A 17,573-nucleotide genomic window follows, 5' to 3' on the forward strand; every position below is an offset into this window, starting at 1 on the left:
GACTCTACTTATGGAATATCTATTCATTATTTGCAGTAGGAAATCCTCTCTCTCCCAAATTGGTAGATAAAAATTAACTTTAAAGCTTTTACTTCTGAAGCAAAAAGAATTGCTCAGGATTACAAATTAAATGGCTCTGAGTAAGATGGAATTTTAACATCTTTACTTCTATTTATGAAAAAGGAAGCACTTTCTAAAATCTCTTAAAAAAATTTGAGCGCTTATTAAACTGTGATTTAAAATGGCATTATTTGAAGGTAAAATTAATAAGAAATGTTAGTCTATTCTGTGAGTATCATGTAGAAGTTTAGCCATTTAGTGCTCTGATTGTCAATAAAATGTATTCTGATGTATTTTTAGTTCAGAATAGTAGTGAGTGTTTTTATAATGTTGCTGTTCCAAAGTCTCCACTGGAGAGGAGAAAAAAATGTATGCTTTTGCAGGCTGTTTTAGTAAACAAGACCTCTCTGGAATTCATTTCTTCTTAAGGGTTCATGCCCTTGGGTTTTACGTGCTCAAAGATGGCACATGGGAACTGATTATAATTCTCTTCTCTTGAGGTCCATCATGCAGATGTGCACAGGGTGAGATCTGGCATGCCTGCTCCCAATTTCAATTCCTTTCTTTCCCAATGACCACATTAAGACTGGTGAATTTTGTGTTTTGTTTTTTCAGTTACTGCGTTACTGTGGTGCATCTTGAAGCCACTTTGGGCATTTGACTTACTTTTATCACTTGTTTTATCTGTCGCTAATATTGGAGTTTTAAACAAATATTGGAATTTTAAAACAAAAAGATCAATTTGCAAATGCTAAGTTATGGTTAATTTAGATTCACTTCTTCTGTGAAAACAGTCCAGTATTTACAAAAGGATGTCCAACATGTTAGTGGAGAGAGCCGTGAATGGGTCTCCTGTTTTTTGATAATTACAGAGTAAAGCTGTAAGGCTCAAGTCCTTTGATTTTTCCAAATATGAAGGGTGAGTAAGGGAGACGTGTAAAACTTGGAAATTGAGACTGAGCCACGTTTTTGGATTTGTTGTATTCAGGAAGCCTTTTACAGGCATTATTTAAAAGAAATCACATGATATTTGACTTATACATGGGTGAAGTCAAATTTCCATCCTCTTGTGGTTTCTGCCTTTAGAAATTTTGTTAGATAGACTTTCCCTTTTTATATTTTGTAGGGATAGGTATTTTTATTGTTATAACAATTTTTGAATGTCTAATTATTAGTTAGTGTTAGTTGAAACTAGGCCGATTCTTTTTTGATATATTTTAGAGCTCAGTGATTGAATTTACGTAGTTGTGCTTTTTTGTGTGTGTTGGTGAAGTGTGTCTACTTGAATAGGAAACTGATTTGTATAGATGTTAGCTTTTCTTTATGAGAAGATGATCATATTCCTAATATTAGCATTAGTTCTTGGTAAATAAAAATGATGTATTGTGATGAAAAGACTGCTGACCTGGGTGTCAGGAGGCATTCTTGTTTTAACTTTGCACTGCTTAAGTTTGTGTTCTAGGGCAAGTTTAGTTAACATCTTTGAGCCTTCTTTTCTTCATCTGTAAAATTGAAGAGGTGAACTTTGATTATTTTTAAAGATCAATTCCAGTTCATCTGACATCATATAATCTTTTAATTTTAAAGAGTTGCCTTTCTAGAAAACAAAGTGTTTCATTAGTCATTGCATATTATTTCCCCCCTGTGTAGGAATTTTGAAAGTTGTGTTTTTGTACTTAGTTAATCAGCGTTTAATATATCACCCATATCCCTTTATGCACTGTTACTTTCTAAAATTGGTTTCAACCTTTACTTATCTCTCATTTCTTCCCCATTTTCCAGCCAGAATGTTCCAGGTTATTACCTCTAGAATATGCTTCACACTTTTTTGCTTCCATGTTTTTGGTCACACTATCCCTTTCCATGCACTTTTGCCCATCTCCCAGCCACGCTGAGCCTCTATAACATTTCCTTTATAATTATTTTGGCCTTGTATGATAGCTGTTTATGTATTGTGTTGTGTTATATATGAAACTGTAAACTCCTTGAAGGCAGGTGTTTAATTTTCATCATTTTACTAATCTTATCACTAATTCACATAATACTTTTCACACAAATATGGGATTAATTAATATTTGTAGAACTGAATTTGTAAGAGGATTAATGATAGATACAGGCAATGGCTATGAACAGTGAAAAATGAACAGGATAATAAGGACATTAACTTAGCCATTTTGAATTAAAGCAGTGTTTTAACCATCTTTACTGACTGCAAACATTTATATTCCATGGTCACTTATATACTATTATTCCTGCCTCCCATCCATTCATTCTTACTGAGTCATCTAAGTATTTAACACTTCTATTTTTTCTCTGTAACCCACTTAATTACTTGCCTTCATTCCTCATTGTAGTTTAGCACTGGCATGGTCTTAAAATTTTAATAGTATCTAATTTTGTTAACACATTCTTGCTTTGATTTATGCATGTGTGTGTGTGTATGTGTGTGTGTGTGTGTGTGTGTGTGTGTGTGTGTGTGTGTGTGTGTACTTTCCTGACTTTTATCTCCTGGATCTTGTTCATAGGGTTATCAACTTTAATCTATTCTTTTGCACTCTTCAATTTACATTTCTTTTCACTTACTCTTTTACTTTTGAGAAATCATTCATTCCGTATTTCTTAAAGGCACATGCTCTTTGGTTGCTGTCTCCAGGCAGAGTTGACATTGACAAGTGTCTTAAAATCAATCTACTGTTGGGGGTTGATGGTGGAATTGCTGGCTCAGGAATGAGCTTCAGTTAGCTCTGTCAGACTAGTACTCCAGTATCTTTTTAGTGGGAGAATGTCTGCAGAGGCAAAGCTAGCACCAGCCTTTTGGTTAAAGATGTTGATACTGATTGTGAAAAATGTCAGATGTTAACGGGCATTTTTACCAATGGACTTTTTGGAGGATGATACCCGAATTGTAGAATTTATCAAAGAATTTGAAAATGGCTGTGTTGGGCATGGATGAATGGGTAGAAATGATTTTTTTCCTCCTTTGATTGAATGATCTTTCTACTCTTGAATTAATTATTGTCTGTGATGGATGAGTGTTTGGTTTGGACTGGATAAATGAACAAAGGGCAATAAGACTGAGTAGAAAAACTGAAAAGAGATGAACAGTAAAAGATACAAGGTAAAAAAGTCGCCTATCTCTGTGCCATTTGGAGTCAATAGTATTTATTGAGGGATTCTTTGGAACATTATGTTAAAGAAAGGGGACTTGAGAGGATAATGTGACAAAGCGCAGATGAAATTTCTGTTAGACTAAGTTTAAAACTATATTGTTTTTAGTTCTATTTTTATGACACATCTCAGTCTCCAAGAACTTACTGTATTACCAAATATTTAAATCAGGTATTATATTCATATAATAGTAAAGAGTAGCTTATACATTCCTTAAGAAGTATATTGCTGTTTAAATAGCTTTTCTCAGAAAGTATGTAACTGTTTTTAAGGCAATATCCCTTTAAGGATACAAAAGAGGAAAAACATGCACTGTCCATTGTGTTCAATCAGCAATAGAAAGTAAGCAGGGAGTATCCAGGACTCTTTTCCTTAGTATTTGTAGTAGAAGCATTTTATCATAGAGAACAAAATTGCATGTTGACGTAAGAAAATAATTTTGGTTAATTTTAATTTTAGAAAATATTAAGCCATTTATTTTATTTTAACAGGTATCTTTCAGATGAAGGCATTGAAGCTTGCACAAGTTCTCCTGACAAAGTCAATATAAATGACATCATCCTGATTGCTCTCAATGTAGGTTTTGTTTATTAACTTATAAACATTTTAATCTAGAAGCTATATTCATTAAAAACAGCTCATAAAATGAACTGGATTTTATGATAAGTAATATGGAGAACATCTTTCATTTCTCTTGTTCATTTTAAGTTGTAATGTTTGTTGAATTGATAATCTCATATCAGCCAATTATTAGAAATATATATTTCTTTTAACATCTATTACACAGAAATCCAATGAAAAAGGAAAACGTACAATTAAAACTCCTTTTTTGTCACCCAGCGATCAGTTATAGAATCTCATAACATTTATAGTGGCTATATAATAGCAGTAAAAATTGATCATATTCATTAAAACAAAGTGCCATTTAATTAACTTAGAAATTCTAGCTAGGTTATAGTTTTTTGGCAGTTGTATTTATTATTTCAAAATAAATTTTCCTGTCGATAAAAGTAATTTATATTGTAGAACACTTCAGAAAACACAGAAAAGTAAAATAAGAAAATTAAACCTACTTATAATACTGTCAATGTTTTGGTGTCTATTTCTTTCCAATCTCTCTCTCTCCATCCACTGTATAGCTGTATCTTTTCCATAATTGGGATTGGCTTTTGAATTTTCTCAAAGAGTTATAAAAATTATTTGAAATGTAGATGTAAGTAAGAAATATTCTTTTTTCAATCTTACAGTTTCCCCAGTGGAAGTTTTTTCATATTGCCTTTACAATAACTATCTATTAACAATCAAATTTACATATTATGATGCATAATCAGTGAAATTCATAAGAGAATTACTGTCTGATAGATCCATCGTATCACTACAAAATAGGTGTAACAAAGCAGAAATGGGGGCAACTTAGTAGACTGTTTAAAATATAAATAAATATATCACTGTGCATAACTTTTTCTTTTCATATCATTTAAATTTATATAGTTGAGTTTAAACTTAGAGATAAAATTTATATTTTGTGAGCTGTCATTTTTTCCTGCTTCTTTAAATTTTATTCAGTAAGACTAACGATTTCTTTTTTTGTTTCTGAGCTAAGTATTTAGGTTTTTGTTTATTGTTTTAATAAACAAAAGACTATAAAATTTTTAAAATAAGCATTAATTAGAAATTAACGTGTTTTTAACTACAAATGGAAATATTCCCTAGACATTTTAACTTTCTTTGACTCACACCCAAGTTAGTGAATTCTGCTTTTAAAAAATGTTATAAAGAACTCTTACTTTGTTTATTAAAAAAAAAAATCCTAAAGATGATAGGAAAGATATTTTGTGACAAACTTCTGCTCCTCTTTATTTTTCTTGTTTATATTCTTAGGTAAATAGCAATGAATGATCTATAATTGGGTGTGAAACTTTAAAATAAATCAAGGTGAAATATTTGTCCTATGCACATGAGAGGTACTTCTTGACAATTATCTTAATGAATTAATTTGTCTTTATAATTTTCTCTGAAATATATAGTTGAATACTCCAATCCAAGCTATCATGCCACATAATAGGGGGAAAAACCCTTTTAACCAGGGTGAAGTGTACATCAGACAAATAATCTACTTGTCAAATTTATTACCTTTAACTAAAATCAAGCATTTATAGTATTTCTGTTGATTTTTTTTCAACTTTTGAGTGATTGTGGGATATTAATCACTAGTTGAGAAAGACTTATATTGTTGATTAATATTGTATGTTACTTATTACATACTGGGAGAATAATCCATGCACAAGCTTTCTTACGTTCTCTTTCTTCCTCCTGTGGGGGACACTCTGAGCTTGTTCCTTTATCAAGCAGTGAACAGTGCAAAAATAGGTATACAATGTTTCTGCCCAGGGAAGTCCATTAGAGACTAGTACGTAAAGCTTTTATTGAACTGCTCATGAAGGTACTGTCTGCCTAACATGAGAGAAAATTCTAGACTCTTCCCGAAAAATGCAGGTGTTCACCATAAGCACATTGTTTATACAAATAGTCTAGGTAGTGAACCACCTTTTCAGTTAGGAAATGGTTCAAGTGTAAAGTTCCTTGATGCCAGCCTACGGCCACCCTTGTAAAAGCAGGCTCTTCTAAAGGTAGCAGCCTCAGAGCTGCTGTGTAACGCTTTTCTGTGCATATTTTTATACTGAAAAGGAGTGTACTTAATTTTTTACTCTGTAGAATGAGGGGTTAGAGTATTAAGAAATAACATTGAAATCCACCATGTGGTTTTGGGTTCAAATACTTGAATTGTTCAGAAAAAAATTAACTGATAGTCTAGTCTTAAATTCCTGAATACTGTGTATTAGTAAAAATGTAATAACAGATTTTATTTCTTTTAAGATTCTGTGTAATATAAAATGATTTGCCAAATATATAGTCTGTTAAACTTACTTGAATAAATAGTCAGGAATCTTGTGTATGTGTACACTTGTGCATGTGTATGTATAGGCTAAATATTTCTGTTGCATAATTTTTTATGTTCAATAGAAGTGTATTTTTGGACCAAGTTGTCCTACTGATTCTGATATAATGGCATCTGAATCATAAAATTGCCTTTGTAATACTTATAAGTTGACTTTGGATTTGGGATGTTTAAAGATTTGGTAGGTCATTTTCATCTTGCTAAAAGGACAATGAAATAATATTCCTTATATGGATGTAAAGCACTGTAAAAGTTATGTAAACTTTGAATATATTGTCTCCTTTTAGCCTGACAGCAACTTTGTGGGATAGAGTTGGTGATATTTTTCCATTTTATAGAAGAATAAATTAACTGGATTTAGAATCAAAGTTTAGGATTTTAATTTAGTGCTCATTTCTACTTTATATTGATGCCTCATTTTAGTTTAAATTGTTTCATAATTATTGATAAAAACCAGAAATGAGGGACCATGGTGTATCATAAAATTTGTATATATTTTGTTTTCGTACATATTTAAATATTTCAGCCTTTGAGTGACTTCAAAATAATACTTATGCTTTTATGAGCTGTTAGTTGTATTATTGACTTAATGGTTATACATGTTCAGATGACAGCCAAATGTACATGTTTTATATTCACTAAAATAAACATGATAGCTAACATTCATTCAATGCTTACTCTTTGCAAGTCATTGTGCTAAGTGCTTCACATGTATTAACATTTAATTTTCAAAACAATTCTAATATAGAGAAAGCTGGTATACGAAAGCATTTTTTGTCCGTACGTCACTCAGTATTTTCAAGTGAAAAGTCATACAGCATGAGGTATGGTTTATAATTCTCTCACTCTGTTATTGGATGGAGGCTGCAAAAAGGATAAACCTAAAGCATTATTACACAAGTGTTTGGACTTGGGGCTTAGTTTGCCTGGCATTTCCATTCAGTGAATTTTAGTTTAGGAGTGATCCTTGTGTTACATTGAGATATAAATTATGAATCATGGTAGTAAAAGACTGGAAAGGATCTATGGGGGTTGTATAACTTATATGCTTGTTTCTTAAGCTGACCACATGGATATTTCAAGTGAGAGGACATTCTATTATTGTAGCTGTTCAAGGAAGACTATCCTGCTTCTCTATATGTATTCATTTCATATTACAGTAATTTTAATCATCTAGTGTTTTCTCCTTAGATCTAATATAAATTTCTCCCTTATTTATGTGAATAAATGCACCATAAGTCTATTTTCCTTTATTTTGTTTTTCAGGCAATGAAGAGCTACAAAACAGTGTAAATTTAGTTATTAATCTAACCTCATTCTCACAATCATCAAGATAATTTCTTAGCTTAAATAACTAGGCCCTTTTCATGAGTATTGATAATTTTCCTCTGAACAAATTTTTACCATTCCTTAAAAAAAATCTTTAAAAGTTCTACTTTTTATGTAGGCTGCCTAGTTGAAGTTTTGTTTTTATGTCAGAAATGCTGTAACTCTGTTTATATTAGTCCTTATGTTTTCATCTTTATGTTTCACTTTGGTTTGCTCAGTAATTTGTACTTCGGAGTTTTCATACAATCAGTCATTTGTTCACCAGCTTTGCTTTCTGTAGTTTATTTAAGCAAATAAAATAAATTTTTACTGTAGTAAAGTCTTACTATAACTTGTTGCTGTTGCAGTGGTATTGTTCCCTGGGATATTTGTATGTTGTGTAGCTTCGTATATTATGGGTATCACAGCCTATAGAGTAATGTGCTTTCATGTCTCTGCATATCAAGGTCTTTTAGGATTCATTTGTCAACAATATACTCTGTTTATCTATTCAAAAGTGGTCATTTGGTTTTGGATTGTGGCATTAATTTTTTAGTAAGACTATACATAAAATCAAGTTTTATATTTTAATAGAGAAGATTTAGTAAGTTAGAAGGTTACCTAAGTTAAGTTTATCTAAATCAGTTACCAGAAATAAGGCCTTATTACTGTTCAACTTACTGGCACACTTTAAACAACATGTATGTATGGGAATATATTATTTGAAAAGATTGATTGTATGTATAGATCTTGTAATCAGTTAAAAGACATTTATATAAATTTTGTTCTACAAACCTTAAGTAATTTCATCTTTTGTTTGTGAGTGAGGTTCAATTTAGATTTCCTTTTCTCTGTAATTATATTTTAATAATAATATTTTTATTTTAGACAGACTTGAGAACAATTGGCAAGAAATTCCTCCCCAGTGACATCAATGGTGGAAAGGTAGAAAAGGTAAAGAAAAATGTTAACTTCCTAAATTATGCTAACTTCAATAAATATGAACATCTAAATTACTGGAATTATTTTTTGTCAATAAAGACTGCAACTGCAAAATATTTTGGAGGGGAATATTCACAGAGTTGTCATTATAGTGACTTCCTGTACGTGTGGAAAATTATTGAGTTAAACTTTTCAACATTTAAAAACCTTTTGTTTCAGGAATTATAACAGTGGCACACTTACATGTGAGACTTTCCAGATATTATCAGAGCTCAGAGCAAGGACTTTTTTTTGTGTGGGGAAGATTTGCGCTGAGCTAACATCCGTCGCCAGTTCTCCTGTATTTTTTTTTTGCTTGAAGAAGATTAGCCCTGAGCTAACATCTGTGCCAGTCTTCCTCCACTTTTCATGTGGGATGCCTCCACAGCATGGCTGAGGAGTGGAGTAGGTCCGCATCTGGAATCTAAACCTGCAAACCCCAGGCCGCCAGAGCGAGCGTGTGGAACTTCAGCCACTCAGCCATGGAGCTGGCACCCTGCAAGGATGTTTTTGTACCTTTTTATTTTAGTTACCTGTTACTGTGTTTATTTAATGAACTAATTAATATATAAGATTCTGAGAGAATATTAAGAGCAGTTTGGCAAAGCCATGGATCTGGTAATTGCTATCATTTTTGTGTTATATATATATTCATGTTACGGATTTTTTCAGTGATCTTTTTAAAGTACCAAGGATATGATTTTTTGATACCAGCTAGTCAGTCTTTTACTTCTTATTCATTTATATTCAATTTCTTCTTTTTCTTTGAAAAGACGTTAAATTGTGTTAGCCAAGAATTTCATATGTGCTATTGGTCACTTTTTTAACTATTAAGAAATATCATTATCTGTAGTTTAAGTAAATACTTTCAATGTGTATGTTTTTGTGTCTGAATAAATAATTCTTCTTATTTTAACATTTGGATATTTAAAATACTGTACCTCAGATATTTTAAATTTTAGAAATTTTTGAAAGGCCTATAATGTAACAACATATTTTTCACATTTTTCTTAGTCCATTTATGCAATAGATGGTAATCATTTAGCTGGAAAGAACCGTAAGAGAGAGTTTCTAAGCTACTTTAGTTTTTGAGATGCACCTTCAGAGAAGAGGGTTCTACAGACTCCTCAGCAATTCATTTTAATGTTTAACAACATTCTGTGTCAGCAAACTTTAATTATATTTTAGCCTAAATTTCTTACGCTGCATCTTAAAGTTCGTCATGTCTTCTTTATCTTCCCTCAAGGGGAATGGAGAACATCTGGTTACCTTCCCTTATGAATAATTCTTCACATACTTGAAGACTTGTAAATGTCACTACCACAGGTTTCTTTTTGCTAAAGCCATCTATCTTTGTTCCTTTGCTTATTCTCAGTCTCAAGCTTTTGTTCATCTTCATTGTTCTTCTCAGAGTCCTCTCCAGTTTCTTTGCATTTCTTTTTTTGATTGTGGTAGTTGTCAGACTTCACTGTGCACCACCATCACCCTGGGGCCTGGCTAAAACACAGATTGCCAACCACCTGCCCCCCCCCCCCCCCCCCCGCCACCCTAAGTTTCTGATTCCACTGAACTGGGATAGAGTACAAGAGTTTGTATTTTGAACAAGTTTCTGTGTTGTCTACTGGTCTGGAAAACATACTTAGAAAGCTGCCAGGTTATGGAACCCCAGATTAGGCAGCAATTGTGACAGGTCTGATGAGTGCAAAAATTCTTTGCAGGAAGAGTACCGAGCAGTAATTATCAAAGCAGTATCTATGCATCCTTACACTAGTTCATTTAAGAAAATGTGAAAGCTTTCTGGATTATGGGTTTTCCATTCTCTCTCTGTGTCTTGAGGGATTTTGAGAACCCACCTCTGCTGTGAGCTCATGGGGATGGTGCTGATGAGACTTTTCTCTGCTCCCTCCACCTTCTCAGAGCATTTTTGCTTCAAAAAGTTTTGTGCAGTGGATTCTTTAGAATTTCCTTTGAATGTAGCTAACATTAAAAAACAACTTAAAATCTTTGAGTTTAGAATTTTCTGTCCCAAATTTTATTCTTTAAAATATCTTTAATGCTAGTGACTTTATACATAAAATAAGAAGATGTGAAATAAGCCCTTCTCACATGAAACAGATCGAGTTGGATACCCCATCCCCATTTCTGTTTTTGCTCTTTGATTGTATTTTTCCTTTCATTACGTACTTCTAACACCAAATATAATTCTATTCATGGTGTTAGTGAAGATGCTTTGAAAAATAATTTTAATAGAAATTTTAGAAGCTGACCCAAAAGAATTGTTCATTTTTTTTTCCTTGTGGTTAAAACTTCATACAATATATAAACATATAAATATGTTTAGGCCAAAGTAAGTGTTTAAGGAATATATTTTTGACATGAATGGAATTACTTGTGTTGCTTCCTCCCTTTTTTTTTTACTTGTGCTTCTTTGTAAAAAAAAAAGACTAATGCAGTAAAAGCTTTATTGTGCTTTTATTGGAATGCTTTATTAACCAGCATTTTACCATATTAATGGTAATTGAATCATTATAAAGACATGGCTCTAGTCACTAAATTGTATATGTTATAGTTCTTGTTTAAAATAAATTTTAAATAAAAAATTCAAAATACATTTTGTTTTAATCTGTGCATAAGACATAGGGCAACATTTAGTAAGCAGAGTATTTGAATAAGTAATCTGCCTATTCCTTGAACATGTGAGACTCTCATATAAAATGGTACTATTTTCTAGTTTTCTTTTTACATTAAAAAAGAATGAATGAATGAAAGAAAGAGCTGGGTTACCTTAAGTGATCTTCCAAACAGATCACAGTAGAAATTAACTTTCCCAAAACTAATGTAGACAGAAAACTTAAAATGTGAGATAGAACAGCTGTCCCAGGAAGCAGAGGCGTGGCTGTGATGTGTTTCAGATAGGGTGTGGAGAGGGAGGATAGAACGAGAGGGACTGGTAACATACTGGGAAGGTACAGCTTTGAGAGTCATTGGACTGGATTTAAATCTTGATTCTCCTGCTTGTTAGTTTTGTGACTTCTGGAAAGTTCTTTAATCTTGCTAGATTTTAATTTCCTTATTCAAATATTGTCTCCCTTATGACATTGAAGAATTAAATGAGATAATGTACATGACGTACTAAACATAGTGCAATGTATATGGCAAGTATTGAGGATTATGAGCAATAGAAGATGGTATTTTTGTCCTGGAAATCTAAGAACGCATGAATCCTTATTACCTCATCTGGGTATCTTGTTACTGAGAGATCTCCAGGGAAATTCAGTGAATGAAATAAAGTGAATGGATAGTTCATTATTGACTGGGTTTTGACCCCCAACCCTAACGCAGAACAGCATTACTTGAGCAAAGCTTATCTGAATGTGAAAGAATCAGAGCAGGCCAAAAGCCCTGCTGGGACTATTTCTACTAAGTTCCAAGCCTGCCTGTGATATTACCATTCCTAAGAGAGAGAAAGCCAAAGGAAAATGTGAGTATTCAAGAGCATTTGCCCCAATATTTAAGAGGCAAATACTCAAGAAGCAAGAGAGTTGAAGAGGCTCTCTTCTTAGGAGCTGCCTCCATTAGTCTTATGTGGTCCTTTTAAAAGGTCCTCAGCCATGTGTCTTCCAACCTGCTTGGAAACTCCTTTGCTAGGCCCGAGGCTCAATACAATATGCCAGAGATTCCCCAAGAGAGCATAATCCTCCCTGGAGGTAGATGAAAGAACTGTAGAGAGGAGTCTTCAGGCTTCCTCCCCTGAGAAGCCACATGGAAATGCTCACACGATGTATGTTGTTATTATTATTATTGATAAGACTTAGATAACACCATTTTCAACATGTGCGACTTTGAGAGTGGAACGGAAGAATGGAGAACTGATAGATCTATGATCAGATAAAAAGACTGTCGGTTTGTATTTAGGAGAAGACGGTTAATCCTGGACATATTGAGTTTACTTCTCTTTTGTTCTGAGACAAATCTGGAGACTTCAGAAGGGTGTTGTCATCTGGAGTTTGAAACTGAAGTTTTAGTAATTGCTATTATCACTGATTAATTTGGGAGAAAGTAGAATGGCAAAAGTACAAGTAACTTTATTATTAATTAATACAGTTTTGCTTAGGTTCTTTTCTCTTTCCTCCGTTCTCTTCTTAGCATTATTTTGCAGTTCCTATATTTTCTCCACAAGGCTTCCCATAACTTGAAGCAAAGGTTTTAGACCAATTAAAAAGTGGTGAGAGTGGGAAGATGAGTTTTCTCCAGGCTCCCAAGCCTAAGCTAGATTTTCCCATGGGCAGTTTACGTTTGGTTTTTAGATTGTGAGAGTGGAAGGATATGTAGTGGGGAAGCCATATTTTGCAAGGTATTTTCTGAGTTTTTCAGGCCAGGCTTTGCATTTCTCAATACTACAAGGTCCTGGAACATGGCTTGTAAGCTAAAAATCATGGAAAAAAGTCATGACAAAAAAGAAATAAAACTATACTTCCTATAAAGCTGTTTAATATTGTTCATATTCTTCTTTAAGTTTAATATTTTGCTGTTGTAATTTTCATAGCTTTAGCCCCCGAACCAAGGTGTAGAAGTTAATTATACAATATAGATTAATGTAAAAAATACTTTACCAGTCCAGCTAAGTGAGGACCTTATGCATTCCTGTGGAGCTCTAACAGGAAAGGCTTTCAGTTCCGTGTTTAACTTTTCCATCTAAGTTCTAGGACTGGCAGGTTGTGTAAGCCTCTTTAAATGTGAAACAGTGATTAAGGCCCTAATTTTTCCCAGTATAAGTGACTTTCTCAAAGCCTTGGCAATACCAACATCACCCACAAGATGGCGTCACTGCCTTAAAATTCAAAGTGAATGCCTGCTTACTTTCAATCTAGAAATGGGATATTTTTGGAAAGAAAAGTAATTGACAAAAGTTTTAAGTTGTAATTTAAATAAAATTGTATCATGTTTCATATATGTTAGTTAATTCTGTGCTAAGTAATATGATTTACTAGTGTTTCTTTTAGTGAGTTACTAAAATTAAACATGCACTTTTATTTTTCAGCAAAATGGATTACTGAAACCCTTATTTAGCCATGCTTTATTTACAGTTGCTTATTGGTAATTATTAGTAGGACTTCTGTGGAGTTAAAAAATGATTGCACAAAACAATGTGTATTAGACAGATGTTTTTCTGATAATTGAAAAATAAACTGCTCACCTTACTTTTTTTCTTTTTAATTCTCCTAGAATACAAAAGCTAGAGAGGTGAAGGATAGAGATGTGGAAAAAGGCACATGGCACACTGGGAGAAGTGTTACTTTTAACTGGGAGACCTACAGTGTTTTCTTTGTATTTCATTTGTTGTAATTACTCTGAATGATTAAGAGGAATTATGTGCTGAGCTGTTACTTTGATGTATAAATTGATGCTTTTAGAGGGGATTTCAAGTTTGGGAAAACCTGTTCAAGATTGTATTGCCTATTTCTCAATTACCATGCATTTATAATACCATTTAAAAGTTTCTTAGGGGTAGAATCTTTTAGATCTTCTAGTAAATGTGCCACCGTATTTATGATTCAGGAAGTTTTTCTTTTATTATTGTTTATTTGTGTTTTTCCATTTAAATTCTCTTGCTGTATATGACTATCACTTGAAAAATTAGAGATCAGGATTAGGGACTACCTTTCCAAAGCAGTTTCTTTCAGTATTCCTGATGCTTTTGACCTGCTTTCCCCTTGCTTGTTTTTGGTGCAGGGCCCTAAATTATCTAGGAGAACCCTGGTTTTCAGTAAACTTTTCTTCTCCTCCTCTTCCTCCTGCCTATCTGCCTCTCCTTCCTCCTTTGCCTCCTCCTGTTTTTTGAGAACCTTCTTTATGCCAGGTCCCATGTTAAGTAACTTATGTGTATTATCAGTGTAATCTTCAGAGCAGCACTGAAAATAGAAATTATTACCACTCTCAATTTCCTTTAGAGTTGAGGGAACTGCATCTTCTCTAAAATTACAGTCTTTTGTTGCTACAGCACCTTGATAATTGCCATGTGAGTGGCGTGTCCTTCCCTCAGCTGCCAGGCAAAATGCTATTTATCCTTCAAATCCCAACCTGAATCTACTTCTTCTCTTCTAATTTGCTTGATCTCTTTTGAGCAGAATTAATTTTTAAGAATTAATGTTCCCATTGCCCTTTATACCTATGTCTGTTTTTAGTATGTAACAAATTTTGTCATAGTTTTAGAATATCTAGTAGAAAGAGGACAGATTTTGGTGTGTGACATCTGAATTTGAATTCTAATTCTGCCTCTTACTGGCTGAGCGACCTCTGGCGATGTACTTTACCCTCTACTCTCAGATTTTCTCATTTAAAATACATGATGATGCTAACATACTTCTTAGTTCTGGAGGTAAATTAAATAACTTATGTAAAGATCCTGCCACATTTTCTGGTTATCTAGTAAGTGCTACATAAATTACAGTAAAAACATAACGAGTAAGTTTTGAATGTATATTTGTGCTAAGTGCAAGGAAAGCAGAGATCAACAGGACAGCCCACTGCCTTCTTGGGGCACATAGCCTAGTGAGATACTGAGAAACCAACAATGTTGATATAGTAAAACAAATGCTATGTCAGAAGTACGTACAAGGAAGGGGCAGCTGTCTCAGCTTAGTGAGGTGGGGAGGTTGGTTTTCTTGCTAGACTGTTAGTTTTTAGAGATATGCTTCTCAATGAGGAAATAGTGAGCAGATCCCCGTTTGATGGCATATTTAAAATCTTAGAGTAGGGAGGGTATGTGTGTGTGTGTATATAGGTATATACAAATATATACCTACATACAGTATTCAGTATTATTATATCTATTTGGAAAATTTTTTAAAAATCTATTTTATTGTATAAACTATAGAAAATAGAGCTTGACAAAATCTTCTTGACTAATAACAATACATACGAGATAAGTATAGTGGACATTTATGATTCCTAGAACCTGAATCTCTTTGTGTGTTTGGGGGAATTTCCCATCTTCAAAGTCTTGGTGGTGGAGAAGAAGAAAATGCCAGATACTTTTCTGTCACTCCCTTTGCAGCTTTGCCATGCATGTGTACCTCAGCTTTTGTCAGGTGTAGCTGCTCTAGCCTTGGGCTGGTCACATAAAACAGCAGGAAGTGTGGTGAATCCTCTCTGGTAGTAGTAGAAGCTGCAGCAAGATTGAGTTTCTAGGGTAACAGTTGCAGTAGTGTTGGGGTAAGTGTCCAGGGACAGTGAGACTGATGGTACAAGGTATAGAGCTGGATACTTGCAGTGTGCGGGGTCCAGCTTGTTCCAGCTCCTGAATGCTGATTGCCAGCGTGGCTTCTCAGTTTAGAGTTCAGTAATATCTAGTTGGTAGTTGTAATCAGCCATGGAAATCAGCAAATGCTGCAAAGTAGGGCTTTTTCTCTCCCCTCCTCTTCCCACAACTGTTTTGCCGACACACCACTGCCGTCAAACCATGTCCTAGTTTGATTTTGAGTGATTTTCTTGCTGTGTAGGCTGCAGACCTAGTTCTCTAATTCTCACATTTCAGTCAACTACCCAATGTCTTAATTTCAAAATGTCATGTAAACTATTTAAGCTATTTTAATGTAATACTTGATATATACAAACATATGTGTTTCAAAGCTTAATAATGAAGTGAGCACCTGTGAAGCCTCAGCCTGATGTAAGAACGAGCACATTGCAAAATCACTCTTCCTGCTTACATGTCCTAGCTCTTCCTCCCCTAACACCAAGAAATGATTTTGTGAATTCCTTGACTTCTAAGAATATTTTAGTTACGTACGTAATTATTCCTAAACAATGTACTGTTTTGTTTTTAAGCTTTATAAAATGATAGCATATTGCTTGCTGTAAGTTGCTTTTATCATTCATTGAGATGGCTCTAACATATGTCCATGTTGCATATACTTATTATTCATTCATTTTCTCTTTTGTATAACATTAAACTGTGTAAATATACAATTGACTTATTCATTCTCCTGTTGATGAATATTGAGGTGCTTTCCTTTCTTTCTTCTTCTTCTTGGGATTAGTAATAGATGCACTACAGTTGGCCCTCGGTATCTGCAAATGCCGAACCCGCAGAAACAGAGGGCCGACTGGGGACTTGAACGTCTGTGGATTTTGGTACCTATGTGGGGTCCTGGAACCAATCCCCCACGGATACTGAGGGACAACTGTGCTTCTAGGAACAAACTTGTGTAGTTTTCCTGATGCACATGTGTAAAAGTTTCTCTAGGGAATATAACCAGGAATTGAATTATTGGATGCTAGAGTTAAGCCAGAGTTCAACTTTACAAGATAATGCAAAATTATTTTTCAAAGAGGTTATACCAGTTTATATTACCTTCAGTAGTGTATATGAGATCCCATTGATCCATATCTTTTGTGGCACTTGAAATTATCAAATTTTTCTAATCTGTGCTTGTAAAATATGTTATTCTTCATCAGGCTATTCTGTGCCCCTCTCCCACATATGTATTTTAGAATCAAATGATGAAGTTTCTTAAAGTATGTTGGAGTTTTGATTGAAATTGTCTTGATTGTGCAGATCAGCTTAGACAGTTGACACCCTTATGATAGCATACTACCAGTGAAATGCTGATAAGCTGCTTCTCTGAAGAGAAAAAAAAAGCCCTGATATGTAGCATTTGCCTCCTTTTGTATAAATATTCCTACCATGGCTGGTTACTGTATAAGCTACACTGTGAAATCATGGAAGCCAGAATTGGGAAGAAATGTGCATAATAGGCTCTTGTGAGCTGGTATGAGCTGGCTCCAGCACACTGCTGGATATATCTCTTCATTCACTTAGTTTTTCCATAAAGTTTCATAATTTATTGAAAGTATATAAGTTGTCTATCTTTTTATAAGCTTTATTCCTGGAACTTTCTATTTTTGTTGTAAATGATGTTTTAAAAAATTATTAATTTTTCTCTCTGTTATGGGTACATAGAAAGACAACTGATAATTGTATATTGATCTTAAATTCTACCACTTTATACTTATTATTCTTAATGGTATGTTTGTATGTTCTTTTATGTTAACTCTATAGTAATTTGCCTTTTGTGGACATTTCACATGAACA

General features: G+C 33.7%; 1 protein-coding gene across 8 annotated transcripts in view; it reads left to right on the plus strand.

The window, feature by feature from the left end:
* The window catches only part of TDRD3 (tudor domain containing 3), a 172,265-nt gene that overhangs the window by 55,772 nt on the left and 98,920 nt on the right, over nucleotides 1-17,573 (plus strand). For 5 of the 8 annotated variants that reach the window (XM_070578875.1, XM_070578873.1, XM_070578874.1 and 2 more), the window contains exons 2-3: nucleotides 3,720-3,804; nucleotides 8,384-8,449. The exons of 2 other annotated variants lie outside the window; for them this stretch is intronic. In XM_070578875.1, coding sequence (XP_070434976.1) covers nucleotides 3,720-3,804; nucleotides 8,384-8,449 — 151 coding nt within the window. Of the gene's footprint in view, nucleotides 1-3,719; nucleotides 3,805-8,383; nucleotides 8,450-8,701; nucleotides 9,095-17,573 lie in introns of those variants that run through there. One more of the 8 variants, XM_008535896.2, reaches the window with a different exon arrangement.

Source organism: Equus przewalskii, chromosome 16, assembly GCF_037783145.1.
Source record: "Equus przewalskii isolate Varuska chromosome 16, EquPr2, whole genome shotgun sequence".
Classification (NCBI taxonomy): domain Eukaryota; kingdom Metazoa; phylum Chordata; class Mammalia; order Perissodactyla; family Equidae; genus Equus; species Equus przewalskii.